This window comes from Cynocephalus volans, chromosome 14, assembly GCF_027409185.1.
Source record: "Cynocephalus volans isolate mCynVol1 chromosome 14, mCynVol1.pri, whole genome shotgun sequence".
Taxonomy (NCBI): Eukaryota; Metazoa; Chordata; class Mammalia; order Dermoptera; family Cynocephalidae; genus Cynocephalus; species Cynocephalus volans.
Genome location: NC_084473.1, coordinates 59,772,562 through 59,797,075, shown reverse-complemented (window position 1 = coordinate 59,797,075; position 24,514 = coordinate 59,772,562). Strand labels below are relative to the sequence as shown.

At 35.4% G+C, this 24,514-nt stretch overlaps 1 protein-coding gene across 1 annotated transcript in view; it reads left to right on the top strand.

The window, feature by feature from the left end:
• Positions 1-834: 834 nt before the first annotated feature.
• Positions 835-24,514, top strand: part of WDPCP (WD repeat containing planar cell polarity effector) — a 300,778-nt gene continuing 277,098 nt past the window's right edge. The window contains exons 1-6 of the mRNA XM_063077774.1: positions 835-840; positions 1,359-1,443; positions 6,733-6,780; positions 7,645-7,689; positions 9,541-9,611; positions 9,862-9,921. Of these exons, the coding sequence (XP_062933844.1) occupies positions 835-840; positions 1,359-1,443; positions 6,733-6,780; positions 7,645-7,689; positions 9,541-9,611; positions 9,862-9,921 (315 nt within the window). The remainder of the gene's footprint in view (positions 841-1,358; positions 1,444-6,732; positions 6,781-7,644; positions 7,690-9,540; positions 9,612-9,861; positions 9,922-24,514) is intronic.

Below are 24,514 nucleotides of genomic sequence, written 5' to 3'. Positions count from 1 at the left end.
GTTAACACATATAAAATGTTTAGAACAAGTAAATGTTTAGTAAGTGTTGTCTGTTTTCTCTTCCTCCTCCTCTTCTTTTTTTCTCCTTCTCACTGGTGAAATCCTATGAGGACCCGTTAACATCTCATGATTTCTCTGTAGCTTTCTCACAGCCCTGTTGTTCAGGTAGGATCGGACTCGGCAGAGTGAAATATCAGCATAGCAGTTTCAATTCTTAGCACACTGTGTCTCTGTCAGTTGAGCATGCATCAGTTTCTCAGTGATTGTAAGTGCATTGAGGTCAGATGTAAAGGTGAAGGAAGGGCCTAGGAAGTTTGTACTATGTCTAAAAGTATTGTAGACTATCACCTATTTGTATAGTATGGGAAATATTTTTAGTCACTCATAATATTAAAGAAGTGAGGGCTTTTTCCTCCATTAAAAGATGTCTAAAAATATTTTTCAAACTTCTTTTGTTATTCAGAAGTTTATTGGAAAGAGTATTTTTTTTTATTTCTATAAAGAAAATGTCCGTAGTTTAAATTACTGTATGCATTTCTAATGTACAGTATACTATACATATAGTATATGTATTTCTAAGCAAACATTTGAAAGTTATATAAATTCCTTGCAAATATTTGTTAGATGTTGACTTTTTTTCTGATTTAGACTGGCCTTCTTTCAATCAGTCCAAAGTGATGAGTTTCTACTTGATAAAAAAAAAAAAAAAGGTATCAATAGAGTTCATTAGTAGCTCTGGCTATTAAAATGGGAGAAAATATAGGATGTTCATTTTTACTATCTTGGTATTTTTTAAAAATTCAGTTAGAATAGAACATCTGGATCCATCATGACATGCAGGTTAACAAACTAATCTGAATGCTAATGAGGTTTCACATGGTTTACTTTTAAGGAGTTGTATTTCTTTTAATAGTAACTATATACCATTTACCTTGCAAATTCCATTTTAATTAGCCTGTTTGTATGTGGGAGATTGTAAATATTTGCTTTATATATTAAAAATGTACCACAAAATGTGCTTGAACTTAATACCTAACAGATGTTTCCTTTCCTTAAAAATAAACTCTAAAAAAATGCTTAAATATTAAATAATTCTAAATATATCCAGAGCCTTAACCAAACATATGCTATTTAAAACCCAAATATATATATTCTTCTTACCACATTTCTCAATGTGATGACATACTAAATCCAGGAAAAGAAGTGTATTTTTCCTTTTTCTAGAGTTTATTTCTGGATGGCTCACCAAGGATATGTGATTTATTCTAATGGACCATACCTCAAATATCAGTAGATTTTAATTTTATTGGCAATAGAAGATAATTAATTGGCACCTCTTCTTAATTATTTTTAAACAGGATAGAGATTCCTTCTGCCATCAGATGTCTTTCTGCTTGACTGAACTGCACCTGTGGTCTTTGAAGAATACCTTGCATATTGGGGGTAAATGAGCTCTGGATTAATTTTAATATTTTTCAAATATGTTACACCATTATAAATAAATACTAGCAAAGGTTAGAGCCTATATTCTCCAGCTGGAGTTACATTCTTCTCTTTATACTTAATGAAAAATTGTTTAATAGAAAATAGTTCCTCTTAATTACTCTTATTAAGTTAGATTTTTCCGTTGTGGAAATTAATTTTATCAGCTTAATATTTGTTTCCTCTTAAGATACATGTTCAATATATTCCTGAGATTGTTTACAATAACTGATTTATATTTATAAATATTTACAGCCTAGCTAATGGTAAAGGCATTTCTATTTATTTTATTTTATTTTATTTTGTCAATATACAATGTGGTTGATTATTGTGGCCCATTACCAAAACCTCCCTCCCTCCTCCCTCACCCCCTCCCTCCTCCCTCACCCCCTCCCTCCTCCCTCACCCCCTCCCTCCTCCCTCACCCCCCTCCCTCCTCCCTCACCCCCCTCCCTCCTCCCTCACCCCCCTCCCTCCCAACAGCCTCCTATCTGTTTGCTTGTTGTATCAACTTCAGGGAATTTAATTGTCGTGTCTTCTCCCCCTCCCCACCAGGTTATTTATATGCCTCTAGCATCATTACTAAGACAGTAATTTACCTTGCAAACTATTCTTTCTTTATATCAAATATACAATTACAGTTGAATGTCATATTTTCATGGTTTATCTTCCTTAAAATGTATAAGGGTAGAACTTCCAGTTAAACAAAGTAGATTTAACACACATTTGCTTCCTCCCAAAACTCTTCTAAAGTAAGAGTAAATTAATGAAAATAAAGAAGGCATAAACCCACAAGGACTAAGAGAATAGGAGCAGGGACAACTGCAATTGGACAATTTTTGAAAGATGGAAGGGCTGCAAGAATTAGCAGAGCTGAAAAATCTGAATATCAGCTGCCTACAGAGAAGAATTCCAATGACAGCCAATTTGTGTTTCAAAACTCTGGAAAAGTGCAGAAATTTGAGGAGCCAGATGTTGCAGATGGTGGGGATGTGGCATGAGGGTGACAACAGAGGAACTTGAAAGTCTGCTAGGATGTAGTGACATACCTCTCATGCTGTGGAAATATTTAACTAGGGAGGCACTAAACTTGGGGACACCAGGGCCAGTGGAAGAAAGATCTGAACTGAAAACAGAGATAAAATGGAAACTTACACACTCATAAAGTGAGATCCTTTTAATCCCACTTCTAAGAATATCATACCTAGTTGTACATGTTTCAAGTACAAAGGAGCTTGAGGGATTTCCTTCTTGAGTGACTGAATGGCCCCAGAGAGAAGACTTATCTGCATCAACATTCAAAGGGGGTCCTCCAGTGAAATACCCTGGTCCCTGCTGATCAGTGAAACCCACTAGTTGGCAAGCCCTGTTTATATACACAGAGCTTCCAATCAGCTTTCTAGTGCCTCACTTGTAAATATGAACAGAGAGCTAAGGATCACCAGATATTTGAGGAATGTCTTCAACAGGGAGAAAACAAAAGAAATAAATAGGTAAAAGCATCTTTGAAGAAACAGAGATAATGTAGAAAGGCGGGGATGGAGTGCAACAGAGACCGCAGGAAAGATACTGAATCCGTGAAGCAAGAAACAAAATTCAGAAGCTTCAGAAAACATTTGAAGTTATACTAATCTATCAAATTAAAAATATGTAGCAGAAAAAAATTTTAAACTCAAAAGCATGAAAGAAATTCTCTCAGAAAATACCAAAAACAAAAACACATAAAGTGAGCTTATTCACTATTGATGAGAATCTTTAATTGAAGTATTTTCTTCTCTGATCATAATTGCCTATTTCTTTAAATCTTTTTCATTCCCTCATTTTCATATATCTAAGTTTCATGCTTCTTTGAGACCAACAATCTTTTAATCCGTTGATAACTCTTCTAGTCCATTAAGCTCCTCTTCACTTTTCCTACCCAGCTTGGGCCCTGCGGTTGGAAATCTGATCTTTTCTGTCTTGATTCCCTTTTACCCCTACTCTTCTATTACATGCCCAGCAAACTCCTTTGCCCCTCTGTCTGCCCTAAAGTCCTCTGTCTCTGCTCCTCCTTTTTTAGAGAAGAATCCCACAGTGGTACACAATGGTCCAATGGGGAAGTAGTGGTCTTCAGCACTAGCCAGATCTTCAGCAGGGCCTATACATTCTCTCTGTTGGGAACATTCTTCTCTTTGAAACCACATGAAATCCTACTTCTTCTTTAGGGCTCAGCTTTAACAAGTCACTTAGAGAAGCTTTCTTTGCCATCTAGACTAAATTAACCCTGTTAACATGCTCTTATTATACTTGACATTTAAAGTATTATTTAAATTTTTGAAATAATCACAGACTTACCGAAAAATTGTCAGTAGAGAGAATTTTTTTTCTTAAACCATTTGAGAGTTAAGTTGCAGACCTGATGCCTTTTCACCTCCAAATACATTTGTGTGTATTTCCTGTGAAAGGGATATTGTCCTACACTACCACTATATAATCATCAAAATCAGGAAATTAGCAATGATGTTCTTCAGTCTAAACTGACCAGTTCACCAGTTGTCCCATCAGTGTCCTTTTCTAGCAAAGGGATCTTATCCAAAGTCACATATTGTGTTTAGTTGCCTCTTTTATTCTGGAACAGATCCTTTATCAGTCCCCCCTGTCCCCCTTTCATGACCTTAACACTTTTGAAGATTTTAGGCCAGTTGTTTTGTAGGATGTCCCTAAATTTGGATATGTTTGAAGTTTGTCATAATGTCATAATTAGATTCAAGTTATATATGTTTGGTGAGAATATCCCAGAAATAATGCTGTGTTCTCAAAGCATCCTATCAGGTAGCACACAATTTCCTGGTGATGTTCATGATTAGTTGATTAAGATGGTGTCTGTTAGGCTTCTCCAATACTAAGTTACTTTCTCCTTTGTAATTAATAAGTATTTTATAGGGAGGTTCCTCGAAATTATATAAATATCTTATTCTTCATCAAACTTTAAATATATTTATTTTATCTCTGTGGACTCAAGTTTCCTATTTTATGTATTGGTTATAATCCATGACTTTCATTATTTATTTTGATGTTTAAATTGTCCCTGGTGTAGCCAGAGGGACCCCCTTCAATCTGGCTTCTGTGTCTTTTTGACATGTCCCTGTCAATATTTGAGCACTTCCGTTCTTGCTGGCACAACAGGTGTTCACAGCTCATATTGTACTTTCTTTTTCCCAGCCTTGGAATCAGCCATTCTCTAAGGAATGTGGTTCCTTTTAGAAGGAGAAGGTTGTCCAGAAGCCAAGGTCTGCTTTAGGTGCGCTCGTTGCGGTTGGAGTATTGCAGTTCCCAGGTTCTCTCAGTGGAGAGAGCTTAGGGAATGTAAATATGTATGTATGCACACATATTTACATCCACATTCACTTCTATATCTGTCTATATACTGAAAACCATGAGTTTACACTGGTACCTCCAACTTTAATCTACCACCACAGGGTTTATTCTAATTTTCTCCCTTTTCATATTTGTGCTTTTCTTCTCAGACAATGGGAAACCTGGGGCTCCAATATCTTTAATTTATCATTTTACTTCATCAACCAGCCTGCATACAGTCAATCTCCTATCTCTGTGGCCACTCCCTCTCCTGTGTGGATACTCTGCTCATCCTGTGTGGATTTTGTCACACCATGTTGGACTATCCTCCTCATCTTGTTTAGCTTCTAATACCCCACACGAGGCCCTTGCCCCGTGTGAATGTCATTCTCACCCTGCTGGAGTTCTAACATACCATGTCAGAACGACTCCTTCATAGACACCTTCCTCATCCAGCTCTGGCATCCCTTGTGGGGCAGGTCTCCTTATGTGGATGCCTTCCTTGTCCTGCTTCAGTTTTGACATTCCCATTCTGGACCAGGTGCAGTAGGTCAGACTTGTGCACAGAATTCAGGGTCCCTTATGATCTTTATAGTTCTGTCGTAGAGTTGTGGTAAATATTTCTATGTATGATATGATGGGCATAATTATAGGCTGGAATATTTTAATAGAGGATATTGGCTGTACATAGTGCTTGTGGTTCTTAGATTTAAAAAAAAAAAACCTTTTTATTAAAGTATAACATATGTACTGAAAAGTGTACAGATCATAAGAGTATTCTATGAATTATCAAAAAATGAACACCCATAAAATCACTCCCCCGTTCAAGAAATGAAATAACATCAGTACCCAAGAAGCCCTACGCATGACTTTTCCCAATCAATCCTTATTAGGTATTTTCAATCTAACTAGTATACATAAACTGCATTCTTTAACATTGTATGTCTCAATTAATGGCATGATGAATAAAATAGAGCCTTGATAAGTATACATGATTGACTATTTTTAAATACTATGTTTGAAATGTTAATTATAGCAGTAATACATTTTGAAGTTTTATCATTCAGTATGAGAACACTTGGAGCTGTCAGTCACTAGGGGGCAGCCTGTACTACTTCTACTTCTTTAGAAACAGTTGTATCTTCCTTACGTTAGTAGCTGAGAATTATTTTGCATGAAGAAAACAAATGTTACTTCAATGGAAGAAATATTTCATTATTCATAGATATGAAGAAAATGGACAAAATTATTTTGTTCCCCTGTATTTAAATTTCGGGAACAGATTCCTTGGTTAAATCAGTCTCAACATCTGGAAAGCCTAGCTTTGCTTCTTACATAGCCCCAGCAGAGCATCTGAATTAGAATGGGCTTGGAAGGCTTTTTGAATCCAAACAAGTTTCAGATAATAGTTTATCCATATCTTCCTCTAATCTTCCCTTTCTTTCCTGCAAATTTCCCCCAAGCTCCTAGGATGGGACTTAGACTAGAGCTAAATTGGAGAAAAGAAAGCCACAGCTTGGAATCCAACAGTCAGGGCATTTTCTTCCATCCACTGATTTCATTTGGCATTGCTTAGTGTCAATTCCTTTTGGTAGCGCCCTGTGAAAAATATCAGAGGAAGTGTGAAAGAGAAAATTTGGTCTTCTTTGGTTTCAGTTCTTTCCTAATCTTTTCCTCATGTCATTCTAGTTTTGTGTAAATCTTTTCTCATTAGATTGATAAACTTTCCAGTTCCTGCATATCCCTAGGATAGATAAACCCATGTCCAGATGCTTTTGAGCTATTTTATTTCTAGTAACATAAGGAGACTGTTTCTGCTTTCTTCCCCACCCTTCCCCCTGATATAGTATGGTTTGGCTTCTTATTCTCCAGAACTTTTTACCATAATTTAATGTTATTTCTTCTTTTCTATAGATAGAGACATTGGCATCTATCGGTATTATGACAAGAATGATCCACCAGGTAAGGTACCTTTTAAACTCAACTAATTTTTGTAAACTAAATATTCTAAACTGTGAAATACTAACCATGAAAAATACTGTTTTTATGAGCTTCAGATAAATTCTAGAATTTTAAGAAAAATCAACTCAGTTCTTTAGAATATTGCTGAGGTTGATACCTATCTGTTCTATAAAAAATAAAGAAATATTGAGAAAATGCTGTAGAAGAACATGAAAATTTTCATTTTACTGCTGATCAGGCTGATAACAGGACAGTCTATTCACATTTATTTATTGGTGTCCCAGTAGAGGGCATTGTTAATACATAGGTCCCACTGATGCTGGCCTCCTGGATCCTCACCTGATATCTGAAATAGGCATTTCTGAGTGAATGATCAATTTTCTTTATCTGATTAATCCTGTTAATCCCAGAAGTTTTATGATGGGCCAAAAGGTCTTTCTAGCTAGAGTTACTTCCTGTTTTGGTCTCTGTTGAAGTAGGGATTGTGTAGTGTCCTGTGTTCTTAGTTTGGTGTTTAATAGGCTGACTTCGTGGTTCTGATGACAGACTGAAGCAGCTTCTGTTCTGGGCTCGGTCGCGGTTCCCTTCCCTATCTGATGAGATTGGAAACTCAGGATATTGACACACCTGTCGTGCTGTGTAAGCCTTTCCACTGCAAATTTAGGAATTATCTCTATGAAATGAAAATATCCAAATTATAACCTTTTTTTCAACTGTCCTTTTTAAAGTTTAATATAATTTATTAATCTCAATAATGTGTATAATAATACATTATATATATACATATTAAAATGCAAGGTATTATACTAAAAATAAACTCCCTTTATTTTTCTTCTTTCCGTCTCTCCTCTGCCACAATATCAGCAGCAGAGCATGGTAACTCAGAAGAAAAGCAGAAGCTAGCAGAATGTAAGCTTACTTTATATATATATTTTTGGAATTATCATAAACCTGGAAAGTTTAGTATTACAAAATATTCTGCTTTCTGCACAAATAGGAAACATTATTACCTCCAAATTTCTTATAATTAAATTTCCATTGTTTAGGTACATAAACATATGAGTAGGAATTATATTTGTTAGGCCTTTCTCATTTAGACCTTTGAAATCTCTGCTCTACCTAGTTTTGGTAGATACATGCTTACATAAACATAAATTTTCTTCATGAACTATATTTATATTATTTAATATATTTAAAATAAGCATACTATGCTTAAATTCTAATGGTAACATTTTATTATTCATACTTTGCCTAAATTGTTTAATGTTTTAATCATTTTGAGAAAATAAGATTTGTATCAGTGTTAACATTTTATTTTCTGTTCTGTTCTCAAATATATAAATATGTTAATATATATTAACCATATTAATATATAACATGGCTACAATGTAATATTGTCTTAATGACAAATATAATTTAAGATTTAATTGGAATATAGCTGGATCTGAAAATTCCACTTGTTCTCTTGTTTTAAATGGCCGAACTTACATTTAATTTTTGAAAATACTGTATTAGTAGCTGCAACACAGATTTTAAAATTTGTACATGTGCTCTACACATTAAAATTATGTTTATAGAACCAAATTTATTTACTAAAATAAGATATACAGCAATTCTCTCAAATTAAAATGTCTATAAATATATACATTATGTGTATATGCACACATAACACACATATACATAAACATACATACAACTCTTATTTAGAATTATTAATTAGAATTCAAAGATCAATTCATTTTTCTTAGTTTTCTTTTTTTTTTTTTTTTTTTTTTTTTTTGTGACCGGCACTCAGCCAGTGAGTGCACCGGTCAGTCCTATATAGGATCCGAACCCGCGGCGGGAGGATCGCTGCGCTCCCAGCGCAGCACCCTACCAAGTGCGCCACGGGCTCGGCCCCAATTCATTTTTCTGATGAAATAGATATAATGTGTTTAACATTTTATTGATTCCTTAAAAACAGAACTATTTTTATTTTGTCTTAGGTTAACATTGTGACTCTACTAAATAATTTCATCTTTCAGTTAAATTTATATATAAAACAAAGGCTTATTATTACTGAATTGTGGTGTAGATTTTAGAGAGGATTATTTTAAAATGAACACAGGGCTTGGTGGTTAGCTCAGTTTGTTAGAGCACAGTGCTAATAACACCAAGGTCAAGGGATCAGATCCCCTTACCAGCCAGCCACCAAAAAAAAAAAAAAAAAAAAAAAAAAGCAAATTGAGCCCTGTTACTACCTAATTTGTTAAAACTCAGATTTTTTTCTTAATTTTATATGTGATGCTTTGAGTCTTAATTTTAAATTTAATTTTTGTATATCACTTTTGTGTTTTATATTTTTCTTCACTATATTTATTGACTCATGAGAATTTTCAGGTCCGAGCAGGCCACTTGCAGAATTTCGAATTTCTTTTAGATTGAACATTTAATTATTTACATGAAAAAGTTACTTTGATGGTAAAGAATGGGTCATTTACAATCAAGTTTTAGATTTACAGGCCTAGCAAACTTTCCCAGGGATTCTCTAAGCCTTGTTGGTTGTCATCATAAAATTATGATTAGGGAGATTGTTTTGTGGTAAAAATCCTGTTCCTATGACAGAGCCTTTCAAAAGGCTGTCATTTGATGATAGAAATGAAGCCCACTTCCTCTCAATTATGGAAGTGTTTTATTTTAATCTTCCTAAGACACACTGCTAAGCAGAGTTTCCTTTTTAAATCATGTTTAACTAACTGTAGTACATGTTTTATTTGCCAGCACGAGATTATCCTTGGACTCTCAAAAACAGACGCCCAGAAAAACTTCGAGACTCACTCAAAGAGCTGGAGGTATCTTTCAAAAAGTTTCAAAAATGGCAACAAACAAATCTGTTTTAAAACGTCTTTCAACAGCTTTAATTTTCATAAAGGATCAACTCTCATGGTGATGATAGCTTTGCTTTTGTCCGGTGAGGAGTTCCAAAACAGTTGCATCTTTGTGTGGCATGCTGATCTTTTTATGCTTGCAAATCAGAAGCACTTTAACTGATAATGATAATATGTATAGCCAACTGCACTCTCTTTTTCTGTTGTCCTTCAGGAGCTGATGCAAAACAGTCAGTGTGTGCTGAGCAAATGGAAGAACAAATATGTCTGTCAGGTAAAATGGTTTGACAAGCTTTTGCAGTGTTTAACCATTGGAGCTGAAAACTATGTAGTAATTGGTATTCTTGTGTTATGATAGGTAATGGACAAAAACTTTTTAGGAGTGGATATTTCATAGTTTGAATTCTAGTCATTCTAGAACTAGCATTAGACAGATTGACACAGGCCACCAGGCTACCTCATTAATCAGTATACCATACTGATTAATGTAATTGTAGACATACTATAAACAGTAATAAAAATCTTTTCAGGTGATATTTTTTGTTGGGATTTGTCTGAATGTTGTATTAGATGTTTACTGACATAGATTTAATCATATTTTGAATGAAGTGAAACCACAGGACGAAAGGTTTTCTGGCAAACCACTCTTGTAAGAGTTTGTGAATACCATGCTTTAGGAAATCAACAAACAAGCTAGAGTTAGACCTAATGTAACAAGACATTTGGTCTTACTTTTTGATCTCTCTAAGCTGTACTGTTTAATATGGTAGTCATTAGTCATATGTGGCTATTTGAATAATTAAATAAAATCTAAAATTCAGTTCCTCAGTTACAGTACCCACATTTTAAGTGCTCAGTAAACACATGCTATCATACTGGACAATGCAGAAAGTTCTATTGGACTGCACTATTAGGGCCTAGACAAAGTGAATGAGCCTAGATTCAGAACATACTTGGGACATAACAAGTATACATTGGTCACAAAATAATGTACAAGATGCCTTAGCTTTGCAGATAAACTTAAAAAATACTATTTGCCTAGAAAAATATTACTTGCTTGTGATAAAAAGATTAATCATTAGTCATCCATGGAGTTGAATTTCCATCAGTACTACGAATAACTATAACTGATTTATAGAATCAAATATCCTGAATCAATTTAAATTCTTGTTTACAGTGTGACTTATTTTATATCTAACCATTCTTGTTTGCAGTTTAGGCCCATGGTTCTGTCTGCAAATCTACATGAAATTTATAGTAGTTAGAAACATATCTTAATCTACCATTTGAATATGGACTATCATTTTAGTGGGTTTTAGTTTTTCTTCATTGCTCATCTAACCTGGTCTGCCTTTAGTCATGGAGAAAAGTTACTTCCAACTGGCATAAACTTTTTGTTTACAAGGTTAAATTAATATTTTTAGAACCATAATACTTCTTAAATTTGCCTTAGGATACTATTCAAAAGGATGGGATTATTTTAAAATCACTGTGTGTTTCCATTAAATTAAGTTTTAATCATATTTTAAAATTTGAATACAAAATATGCTCCAGAAAGTTTCAATATTAATAAAACTTAAGCTTATGGTTCTTAATGCCATTACTCACCTTCCAAACAGGCTCAAAATTATTTGACTGGAGGCCAAGCCTGCCATCTGTAGTAAGAGGTGTGTCTCATGGCCTCCACCCTTACCCATCACGCAGGGTAAGTTGGAACATGTCAGGCATCTTAAAGTATGCAGTGGAGCATCCCGATAGACAATCCTTTTTAGATAGACTTTATTGCATTTTAATTTAATAGCAAGTTTATGTGTGTGGTGGGGGCAGGGGGCATTTGGAGAAGGATGCCCCTTACGATTGAATTAATTCAACTCAGAAATGGAATTTTCATGATAGAATATATACAAAATTACTTTTGTAATTTACAGCAATCTGACAATACTGGCTACTTAAGCTAGTATACCAATGAGTCTGCTTTTAACATTTCCAATAGGACTTATCTCTTTTTATGTTCTGTCATATTTTGTGCTTTATTCTGTGATGGATAAGATATTTCTAAAATAGACCTTTTACTCCCAGCACTTTGTTGATGTGATATATTTTAACAAAATAACTTCACCTCAACCCTGCTCACAGGTCTAGGTCAGTTCCTACATCTTTAGGGCCTTTGAAAGACCTCCTGACATTATCCATCCACTTCTTCAGTTTCTAGACAGGACTGTTAGCTAGGTCTTCTAAAAATGTGTGTGTGTTTTATTCCTAAAGATCTCTCTAATGTCACAATAAATTAAAATTTTGATGCTCAGGCTAAATTTTTAGCCAAAGGAAAGGATCCCTTTAACTCTTTCTGTTAAATTTTTGTTGAATTTTATTTAAATTTTGTTATATTGTACTTAGTTATAAAATAAGTAAACCACCTCAACAGGTTCCCCAAGGGTCATCCTTTTGTACACCCATACGGTGTGGTGTTTCCAAAGATAACACATGCTTAAATGCTACTAGTGATTTCTCCATATATTTAGCCCTAAAATGGCAGAAGTTCACCACAACATAGTGTTCTATAACTCTTAGAAAACAAGTGAGAAAAGTTCCTCAGCATCTTGGTGCTAACATATGGGTACTTAGTCTTTGAATTTGGCCACTGTTCACTAATAAAAATCTTTTACCCTCAAGAAATGGTAAGTTATGGAATTTATTTTAGTTGCCATCTCTTTAAGGGATTCATATTTCTATAAAAGGTCCAGTTGTTTAGAAATGAGTGAAGCAACTACAACACGAAGGCTTTCAGAGGATGCAGTCTGAACTCGGATCTTTCCTTGTGTCAAATAATGAGAATTTATAGGTTGTCATCATTACCAAAGCTTAGTTAGTGTTGTTGATCAAATGACCTGTAAATTGTACCATTTAAAAAATAATTCCTTTTACTTGTAAATTCAGAATAGTTTACAAATCAAGACTTTCCTATATATATATATATATTTGGGATAAAAATTGCCTTTCAAGGTTGGTTTGTTTCTGCCCATAACATTTTCAGGCACAATCTTAAAATGCCAAGAAAAGATAGTTTCCTTTTAAAAATTCCTGTAATGAATTATTTGTCAGTCTTTGTAAAAATCCAAATTATTTTCCAAACCTATCATGGATAAATTGTGACCTTATGGAACTCATTTGATCACAACTTCCTTAATTGTAGAACCCGATCTTTCTTTTCATTGAATTGTGTGAAAATCAATTTTATTTCCTCGCAAAATAATAATAGACAAACCATGGTTTTAAGTTACAGCTATTAGTGATAGCATTTTATTTATACAAAATCCATCTTATAATATTTATGCGGGAGTCACAAAGGAAGTGTAAGGTATGGGCTAAGTCCCCAGCATAACCTAATCAAGGAAAATAGACTCATGCAATCACTAGGACATCAATGAGTGCTAAGTTGTATGATACCAAGTAAAAATATAGTGGAAATTTAGAAAAAGCATAGACATTAATGTAATCGGAAATAAGTAAGAAAAATTTTGCAGAGAAGTTACAATTTTAGTTAGACCTACAAGGACATGTAAAATTTGGTTAAACTGAAGGGAAAGGCATTCCAGAAAAAGTGAATTAGATTAAATTAGAATTAAATGGGGTGTCTACATGGTAATGAGGAGGTAAGCCCATTTGGGAACAAATGGTTCGTGTTGAAGAACAAAGTAATAAGTTTGAAAAGGCAACTTGGAGCTTTTTTTGACTTTGAATGTTACACTAAGGTATTGATACATTCTCCTGTAACACCATAAACACTTTTATATCATGGGAAAGCCCTATTAAAATTAGTCTTATAGAACGATTAGCCTGGCAGTGGGATATAGGATAAAACATGAGAATCAGAGGCAGTGAAATCCTTTCAAAGGATAAGTGTAGTGAGGTTAAGGTTCAGAGAGTTATGAAAGCCAGTAGAGAAATTAGAGTCATAGGTAAAAAATTTAGTTTGGCCCTGTTACATGTGAAGCGACTCAAGATAATCAAATGATAATATTACTATAGGAAATATGGAACTGGAGTGAAAGATTAGAGTTGAAAATTTGGGAGGAGACAGCCAAAGGGTGATATTCATCCAAGTGTGTGCCCTCATGAGGAAGGTGGATATCTAAGGAGAAGAATTAACAGGCAAGGAAGCTCCCATTTACAGGACAAGAGAGGAAAACTGAGCCTACAAAAGAAACAGAAAGAGCAATCAGAATAATAAAGAACTGTACAGAAGTTTGTTTCCCTAAAAATCAGAGGGTTTAGAAGTCAGAGGGCCTGAAAAAAGGCTTAACATGTATTTTGTTTCGTATTTTAATAACTACCTATGAATCTCAATATTGTTATTATTAAGCTGTCATCAACAGGCTCAACAATAAACCTATCTTCATATTAGGAACTATTGAAAATATTAGATGGAATCCTTCAAAGAATTTCAAATGTATTTGGGAAATAAAACTAATGTGCAAAATTGAAGAATGGTTTGAGATTAAGTGTTACATTTCTTGATACAGTATCTAAACACATCTGAAGTTCAGGGATTGTTGCTTATTAAAGTAGTTGGTTAAGATTTCATAGAGGAGACTGGACTTACGCTAGACTTCAAAGGAAGGATATGTCTAGGTTAGTAGAAAGGAAAAGGAGGATGTTCCTTGTCATGGGGAAAAGTGTTACCAAAGAAAAATTGTCTTTAGGTAATTAAAAAGCAAGGGCTAGAAAGGTAGTCTACAAAGATTTTCCATAGGTTTTTTTTTTTTTGTAGTTTTTTAAATTTATTTTTTTAATTGATATGTACATATCTATGGGGTACAGAATTATATTTCAATACATTTGTACAATATGTAATGATCAAATCAGGGTAATTAGCATATCTATCATCGTAGAAAGGTATCATTTTTTTTTGTGATGAGAACATCTGAGCTCCTCTCTTCTAGCCATTTGAAAACATACAATAAGTTATTGTCAATTATAGATGTGTATACTAAAACTATTATTTGCTTTGGGGTTGGGCTAGTTTCACTATTATGATAAGCAAATGAATAACACTGTCTAGGAACCCTTTGAAGCCAGTGAAACTTATCATAGCCAGTGCTATGATTTAATTGCAAAAATAATAGACATAGTTAAGGCAGAAAATTTAGAAAACAGAGAAAAGCCCAGAGGGGTGTAAATCATCTAATCTGACCACTTAGTATTATTTACTATTTACTATTTGATATGTGTCCTTTTACTATGTGTATACATGTCTATAAATATTTGCTTAAAAAATTACATTGGTGATATACATGTACTATGCATATGGTCTAAATATTTTTAATACATAATATTTGAACGTACATTAATACATTACATATTTTTTATGTGTCATAAAATAAACACACGAACCCCACACTGAACTCATGAATGAGATCATTATCAATCTTCTTGAACCTGCCTGTATATTCTTCCTCCATCCAATTCCCCTGGTTCCCCACTCAGATACAGATGATTTTAAAGAGAGCTTTTTCACCTAGCATTAAAATGTGCAAATTAAAATAGCAATGAGACACCATTTTTTCCACTCACAGATAAGTAAATATTTAAGTCTAACAACATCAAATGTTAGTGAAAGAAATAAGACTGTTTATACATCCAGGCTATTGAAAGGGCTTGGCTTTTACTCTAAATGAGAAGGGAAGCTCTTGAAGAGTTTTGAGCAAAGGAGGAACATGATCTGATGTATTTTTTTAACTGGATCACTCTGGCTTTTGTGATGGGAGTAGACTGAAGGGAGTGAGGATCAAAGTAGGTGGATCCGTTAGAAGGCTGTTGCCATAGTCCAGGGTGAGGCACAATGGTGGCTTTGATTGAATGGTAGCGGTAGAATGGTAAGAAGTGGCTAGATTCTGGGTGTATGTTGAGTGTTGAGGCATCAGAATTTACTCATGGATCAAATGTGGGGTATAGAAGAAATTTCTGAGTAACTAGAAGGATGGAGTTGCTATTTACAGCGATAGGGAAGATTGGGAAGAGACGTTTTTGAGAGAAATATCAGGAGCTCAGTTTGGAGCATGCTATGTTTGAAATGCCATTAGGTAGAGAAGTCAAATAGACAGTGGACTATAGGAGTTTGTAGGTTTGGGCTGGAGATACAAATTTCGGAGGCAGCAACACAGATGGCATTAAAACCAAGACATTGGTGAAGATCCTAAGGGAGTGAGTATAGATAGAAAAAATAGAGGCTGAGCCCTGGGTCCAGCAACATTTGGAGAGTGGGGGAGACAGAGAAAGGAAATTGAGGAGTAGCAGCCAATGAAGGGAGAGTGGTGTCCTGGAAACCAGGATTCAAGAATAAAGTCAAGTGTTACTGGTACACAGGATTGACCACTGATGACCTGGATAAAAGCAGTTTAGGTGGATGGTGCAGGCCTGATTGGAAAATATTTAAGAGGAAATGGGAGGAAAGAAATTAGGGGTTTACAACATAACAAAGGTTAATGTTATAAAGGAAAATGGAGAAATGGGGCAGGAACATGAGGGAGAGGGAGAGTCAAAAAAGGTTTTAATTTTTTCTTTCTTTTTTAGGTGGGAGATATAACAGATGTTGGTATGCTACTGGGAATGATCCATGGAGGCCGGGGGGCAGGGGGAATCAATGCAGGAAAAGGAAGAATTGATTGCTGGGTCTATTGACCAAAAAAGGAAGAAAAAGAAAAACACACCTGCTAAGGGGGGAAGGGATAGAAAATTATGTGTCTGATATCTGATGATATCATGGAGCTGCTTTATCAACCATTAACTGCTTAACTCCAGATTTCTTGTTGTGTGAGGAAAACAAGCACCCATTCAGTTATGATTTTTCAGGTTTCTGTATATACATGTGAATGCATTTCTAACTGACACGGAATATTGTTTGGAAATGTAGCAATGGAAACAAAAGGAACTACTAAGAGAATTGAAAGTGGTTATCTTTGAGAGTTGGATGAGAGGCTGTTAGTGGGGATAAGACAGTAAAATACTGTTTTAATTCCAAGTATTCCTTGACATTCTTACAATTTATACATGCATTTCATTAATTGAAATCCTTTTTAAACATGCCCAGAGTGTCAGTTTGGGTCTTCTGAGAAGCAGATGCTAAGATGGTAGTAGCCACGCAAGAGATTTCTGGAGGGGATGTGTAAGATAAGGGAGAAGGGAGCAGAAATAGGTGGGGAGAGCTTCTCGACTGTGATGCTGGTCTGAAACGTGTGAAAGGAAAGGGAAGGGAAGAGAATTGTATAGAAGGAGCTGCAGGCTGCAGCACATGCTGGAGAAATTTCAGCCAGGCCAAATGTTGCTCGTTAGAGGAGTCCCCTGTTGGACAGGATTGGGCTGGCCCCAGTACCCCACCATGCTCAGTCATTGGCTGGTAGCCACCCTGGGAAAGTGTTACTGAGCAAGGGCTTGCTGCCCGGTGTGTGTAGAAGCCAATGCTATGGCACTTGTCTTTGAGAAAAGAAAGAGCTTTGTTGCATAGCCGGCCAGCAAGGAGACAGAAGGCAAACTCCAATCTGTCTCTCTGGTTCAGGATTGAATTAAACTTTTACAGGTTAGGGGAACATGTTGGTATGCAGAAGCTCTGGTGGGGCAGGTTTTGATTGGTGGGCTTCATCACAGCAACTGTCTGGACAACTGACCTTTCACTCCGGAAATGGCTCGGATGCTTCAAGTTCTGGTCATGTCCTGGCCTCCTTGGTTCCGTGGGGAGAAACTTTGGTTTGGATGTTATTTGTAAGTCAAAGCTTCTTCTATTGCCCATGCCTGGGCTCCATGACTTGCAAATTGTGGCTCAACTCCATCTGTGAAAAAGCTTAGGCCATGGTTAAACAATAGACTTGAGCTGGTCACAGTGTTACAGTGTGGCCTCTGTCAGTTAATTATGCTCCCAGCCTCATTTTCTCTTGAATGGCCATGGTGCACGTCCATGGCCATTAAACTCACAAAGATATATTAAAATAAAGAATGCGTGTGTGTGTTTGCACATACACACAACTCTGTACTTGAGGAATCATACAATGTTCAGCTAGCGAGTTTAATATCATGCCCTTTCAAAGTAGTTACACTTTCTTAGGGAAAAAAATTTATTCCTTTCCAGTAAAAATAGAATGAAAATTTGCATTGTATTTTGGCTACTTCGATCCAAAGTTTGACCTATGATAATCCACTGATACATTAATTGTTTACACTTAAGAATACAGTAAAATATGAACCCAGTTTTGCAATATGATTATGACCCAAAGAAAATGTTAATCCTCTTTATAATAAGGTATCTTTGTATAATCAATCGACATTTCCTTCCTGTTCTCTTCATAAATGGTTCTTTCTTTTCTTTCATTAATTGTTCTCATTTTAAAACATTTCTTTAAAGAACTCATAATTTCCTGGCTCCACCCTTGACGTTTGTGTCTAATAATGTTTTGGAAGCTTCAAAACATTGAAATGAAGGCAGTTCAGGACTACGAGTTTCCCTCAAATATTCAGTTATAGTTAATAGTAAATATGTGTAAAGCTAAATGAGTTAAAAATATGAATAATCTAATTCCTTTCATTGGTTTTCATGTGTTTTACAAAGTAAAAGCAAACACACACCAACCATTTATCTATTTTTAAGGAAAGGATAAAGTTGTGTTAAACAAAATTACAGAAGACCTTTGTTTTGGACTAAGCTCCTGCACTAGCCTCCAGCAGATCAGACCAAACCAAAAAAGGAGTCACTCATGCTAAATGCCACACAGTCAAACTGAAACTTTAAGGATGCAGATAGATCCCAAAACAGATGGTTTTTTCCTGCTGAAAAGTGGACATTCCAGCATAGTAAGGAAGTCCAGGCTGCTCTTATCCTTACAAAAAAAGTAACCCGAATAACCTGATCTTTTTTTTTTTTTTAAAGATGACCAGTAAGGGGATCTTAACCCTTGACTTGGTGTTGTCAGCACCACGCTCAGCCAGTGAGCGAACCGGCCATCCGTATATGGGATCTGAACCCATGGCCTTGGTGTTATCAGCACCACACTCTCCGGAGTGAGCCACAGGCCGGCCCCTGAATAACCTGATCTTAACCAATGCCTAAAGTTTTGATTAACCTCTTAAGTTTGAGAGGGGGGAATTGTTAAATTAAGTTTGGCCTAAAGATTTTTCTAGACATAGTGAACTGTAATCACTAACTTAATGTGTAAACACACCGTAACCTACTCTTGTAACAAGTAGTTGAGTCTCAGCCAATCGCAGGAGCCGAACTTCAGTCAACGACAGGCAGCTAACTATTCCAACCAGGTTCAATTAAAGCAAATGCCCAGCTGTAACCAATCCAGCTGTTTGTGTACCTCTCTTCTGTTTTCTGTACTTCACTTTCCTTTTTCTGTTCATAAATGTTATCTAACCATGTGGCAGCCCTGGAGTTGCTCTGAACCTATTCTGGTTCTGGGGGCTGCCTTACTCAAGAATCATTCTTTGCTCAATTAAACTGTTACATTTAATTTGTCTGAAGTTTTTCTGTTGTAATTCCATAGCTAGTTAATGAGAAGACTTTTAATACATTTTAATACTTGTACTGATTTTTTTAATACAAAAACTTAAAATGCCAAATTTAGAACTTTGTTCTAGATGCACAGGTTATGTGCCAGATGGAGATGTCGTATATAAACTAAGCATCTAAGGTTGTGTATGGAAACCCAGCAACTTTCCATTCATGATATTTGAGAATATTATGTTACATATATGCTAATATAACTGATAGAGAAAACACATCAAGTACTTTTGCCAAATTATAATTTATGATCCTTAAGTTTTTTAAAAAATAAAAACATTAAGTTAGCAGATAAACTACTTAACAAGTGACTGTGACATGAAAAGCAGTTATAACTAAACTTCTCAAAAATAGTACTATATATAAAATATTCACAGTGACTGTCCACAGTGAGGAAGTAGCTGTTGTTTGGTAGTCTAATTGGTCTAAGTAGAATCTTAAATTGAATTGTGAGGTCCCAGTTGCCACTGTGTGCCAAGCATATAAATTGTTCTATTTCTGTATTCATCCTTCTGCCACAATAGAATAGTCCCTCCTATCTGAGGTCAAGCCTTCCACCTAGACCCAAAGTTCCCACACTGTGCACTGAGGTACCCTGGGGACCACAGTGAATTACAGGAGTGCTGCAGGATATTTAAAAATTTGAAGGAAAACACAGTGACTTCTGTCAGACACTACACAAACAAATAGCTCCAGGTAGTTCAGAGTTTCAGCATTAGACGGTACTACATTCCTTTCGAGGTTGTCATATCTATTTGAAGCTGGGTTTTCGGGGTTGCTGTTATGAAAAGCTGCTCCCACTCAATAATTACCACAGAACATGAATGAGGGTGAGGGTGTCCAACCTGCTTCCAAAGTTTGATAAGTTGTGTAGCGCCCAACTTCCATTAGTGCACATATCCTATTAGTAAGTGATTGTAGTTATTTAGGAATGAAATAAGTCTTTCTTTCAATCTCTGTGTATTATGTTTCCAAATGGCTATTAAGTTGTTAGTACATAAAAACTTAAGTTGTTTGAATCTGTTTAATAAATGGAGCTCTTGGTATTTCTTTTGGCCTAGGGGCACCATAAAAAATTACTGAGACACAAATGGTGCATGAACTGACAAAGTGTAGGAGCTTCTGGCCTAGACCTTGGATACCATTCCATCTGGTCTTCTCAGACCTTATGTTATTGTGACTTCTCTCGTGTAGCATTGTGGTGGAGAGCACAGACTGCTCCATTCTTGGTGTCAAATATTGACTTTACTAGCTGTGTGACTTTGGGGAAGTTATTTCACCTATCTGTACCAGTGTTTATTTAGCTATAAAATGAAGATAAAAATACCTATTTCATGGGTTTATTATAAGAATTAAGTAAATTGACACACATATAATACTTAGAACAGTGTCTGGCACAGATACCTGCTTTTTAAATAAATAAATTTAATCTCTCTGTCAACTCAATCTTTCCAGTCAGCTTTTTTTTTAAGAAAAATTTTAAATTAAGAAAAAAATTTTATTGTAATAAAAAACATAAAATTTACCAAGTTAATCATTTCCAAGTGTACAGTTCAGTATAAATATATTTACATTGTTGTGAAACAGATTTCCAGAACCTTTTCATCTTGCAAAACTGAAACTCTATACTTATTAAACAACTCCCCTTTCCCCTTCTCTTCAGCCCCTGGTAACCACCATTCTACTTTTTGTTTCTATTAATTTGATGACTTTAGATACCTCATTAAAGTGGAACCACACAGTATTTGTCTTTTTGTGACTGGCTTATTTCACATAGCATAATCCTCAAGGTTCATCCCATGTTGTTGCATGGGACAGAATTTCCTTCCTTTTTATGGCCGAATCATATTCCATTGTATGTACGTACTGCATTTTGTTTATCCATTTATTTATCAATGGAAATTTGGGTTGCTTCCACCCTTCAGCTTTTGTGAATAGTGCTGCTATGAACATGGTTGTGCAAATCTCTTCAAGACCCTGCTTTCAGTTCTTTTGGATGTATACCCATAAGTAGAATTGCTAGATCATATGGTAGTTCTAATTTTAATTTCTTGAGGAAACGTCATACTGTTTTCCATAGTGTTCGCACCATTTTATAATTTCACTGACAGTGCACAAGGGTTCCAATTTTTCCACATCCTTACCAACACTTGTTATTTTCTGGGGTTTTTTTTGGGGGGGGGGATATTAGTCATCCTAATGGGTGTGAAGTAAAACCTCATTGTGGTTTTGGTTTGCATTTCTCTAACGATTATTGATGTTGAGCTTTTCATATGCTTGTTGGCCATTTCTATATCATCTTTGGAGAAATGCCTATTTAACATCTTTGCCCATTTTTAAATTGGGTTACTTGATTTTTTGTTGTTGAGTTGTAGGAGTTCTTTATATCCTTTGGAGATTAACCCCTTTTCAGGAGTTAATGATTTGCATGGTTTGCAAATATTTTCTCCCATTATGTAGGTTGCCTTTTCATTCTGTTGATTGTGTCCTTTGATGTACAAAAGTTAAGTTTTACGTAATCCTATTTGTTTATTTTTGCTTTTATTGCCTGTGCTTTTGGTGTCATGTTCAAAAAATCATTGCTAACCCCAATGTCATGAAGCTTTTCCTGTGTTTTCTTCTGGAAGTTTTATAGTTTAGTCTTTAATTCATTTTGAGTTAATTTTTGCATATTGTATAAGGTAAAGGTCCAACTTCATTCTTTTGCATGTGGATATCCAGTTTTCCAAGCACCATTTGTTGAAGGGACTGTCCTTTCCCTATTGAATGGCCTTGACACCCTTCTCAGAGATCATTTGACCATGTATGTGAGGGCTTATCTCTGGGCTCTCTATTTTCCACTGGTCTATGTGTTTTTCTTTATGCCAGTACCACACTGTTTTTGATTACTGTAGCTTTTCTAATATGTTTTGAAATTGGGAAATGTGACTTCTCCAACTTTGTTCTTTTTCAAAATCATTTTGGCTATTTGGGGGTCCCTTGTGGTTCCCAATGGACTTTTAAATAGGCTCAACTCTTTTTCATTTAAATAAATAAACTGAACTCTCTTTCAGTCCCACATTCTCCTCCAAATACCAGCATGTCTTATCTCTTTCTTTCAAAATCAAATTTCTCAAAAGAATTGTCTCTATTTGGAGTCTGTTTCCTTATTGCATACTCAGCATTCTACCAACTTTGATAGAAATTTTCTCCTGATTGTTACACTGAAAAACCTTCCCCCTAAGGTTACAGAAAACCTCTGTATTACTAAATGCAATAGACTTTTTTAAAAAAAATCCTTATCTTAAATATACAACAGCATTTAACATTACTACTTCCTTTTTCTTAAAATACTTTTTTCTCTTTCCACAGGACTTTGGTCTTCCAATTTCTTTCTTTCTTTTTTTTTTTTTTTTCCATTTTTATTTATTTATTTATTTATTTATTTTTAAATTTTATTTTGTCGATATACATTGTAGCTGATTATTGCTCCCCATCACCAAAACCTCCCTCCCTTCTCCCTCCCCCACTCCCCCCCAAAAATGTCCTTTCTGTTTGCTTGTTGTATCAACTTCAAATAATTGTGGTTGTTATATCTTCTCCCCCCCCCATTTGTGTGTGTGTGTGTGTATGTGTGTGTGTGAATTTATATATTAATTTTTAGCTCCCTCCAATAAGTGAGAACATGTGGTATTTCTCTTTCTGTGCCTGACTTGTTTCACTTAATATAATTCTCTCAAGGTCCATCCATGTTGTTGCAAATGGCAGTATTTCATTCGTTTTTATAGCTGAGTAGTATTCCATTGTGTAGATGTACCACATTTTCCGTATCCACTCATCTGATGATGGGCATTTGGGCTGGTTCCAACTCTTGGCTATTGTAAAGAGTGCTGCGATGAACATTGGGGAACAGGTATACCTTCGACTTGATGATTTCCATTCCTCTGGGTATATTCCCAACAGTGGGATGGCTGGGTCGTATGGTAGATCTATTTGCAATTGTTTAAGGAACCTCCATACCATTTTCCATAGAGGCTGCATCATTTTGCAGTCCCACCAACAATGTATGAGAGTTCCTTTTTCTCCGCAGCCTCGCCAGCATTTATCGTTCATAGTCTTTTGGATTTTAGCCATCCTAACTGGGGTTAGATGGTATCTCAATGTGGTTTTGATTTGCATTTCCCGGATGCTGAGTGATGTTGAGCATTTTTTCATATGTCTGTTGGCCATTTGGATATCTTCCTTAGAGAAATGCCTACTTAGCTCTTTTGCCCATTTTTTAATTGGGTTGCTTGTTTTCTTCTTGTAAAGTTGTTTGAGTTCCTTATATATTCTGGATATTAATCCTTTGTCAGATGTATATTTTGCAAATATTTTCTCCCACTCTGTTGGTTGTCTTTTAACTCTTTTAATTGTTTCTTTTGCTGTGCAGAAGCTTTTTAGTTTGATATAATCCCATTTGTTTATTTTTCCTTTGGTTGCCCGTGCTTTTGGGGTCGTATTCATGAAGTCTGTGCCCAGTCCTATTTCCTGAAGTGTTTCTCCTATGTTTTCTTTAAGAAGTTTTATTGTTTCAGGGTGTATATTTAAATCCTTAATCCATTTTGAGTTGATTTTAGTATACGGTGAGAGGTATGGATCTAGTTTCATTCTCCTGCATATCGATATCCAGTTATCCCAGCACCACTTGCTGAAGAGGCAGTCCCTTCCCCAGTGAATAGGCTTGGTGCCTTTGTCAAAGATCAGATGGCAGTAAGTGTGTGGGTTGATTTCTGGATTCTCTATTCTATTCCATTGGTCAGTGTGTCTGTTTTTATGCCAGTACCATACTGTTTTGGTTATTATCGCTTTGTAGTATAGCTTAAAGTCAGGTAGTGTTATGCCTCCAGCTTTATTTTTTTTGCTGAGCATTGCTTTGGCTATTCGTGGTCTTTTATTGTTCCATATAAATGTCTGAATAGTTTTTTCCATTTCTGAGAAAAATGTCTTTGGAATTTTGATGGGGATTGCATTGAATTTGTATATCACTTTGGGTAGTATGGACATTTTCACTATGTTGATTCTTCCCATCCAAGAGCATGGAATATCTTTCCATCTTCTTGTATCCTCTCTAATTTCTCTCAGCAGTGGTTTGTAGTTCTCATTATAGAGATTTTTCACCTCCTTGGGTTAACTCAATTCCTAAGTATTTTATTTTTTTGGTGGCTATTGTAAATGGGCAGGCTTTCTTGATTTCTCCTTCTGCATGTTCACTATTGGAGAAAAGAAATGCTACTGATTTTTGTGTGTTGATTTTGTATCCTGCTACTGTGCTGAAATCATTTATCAATTCCAA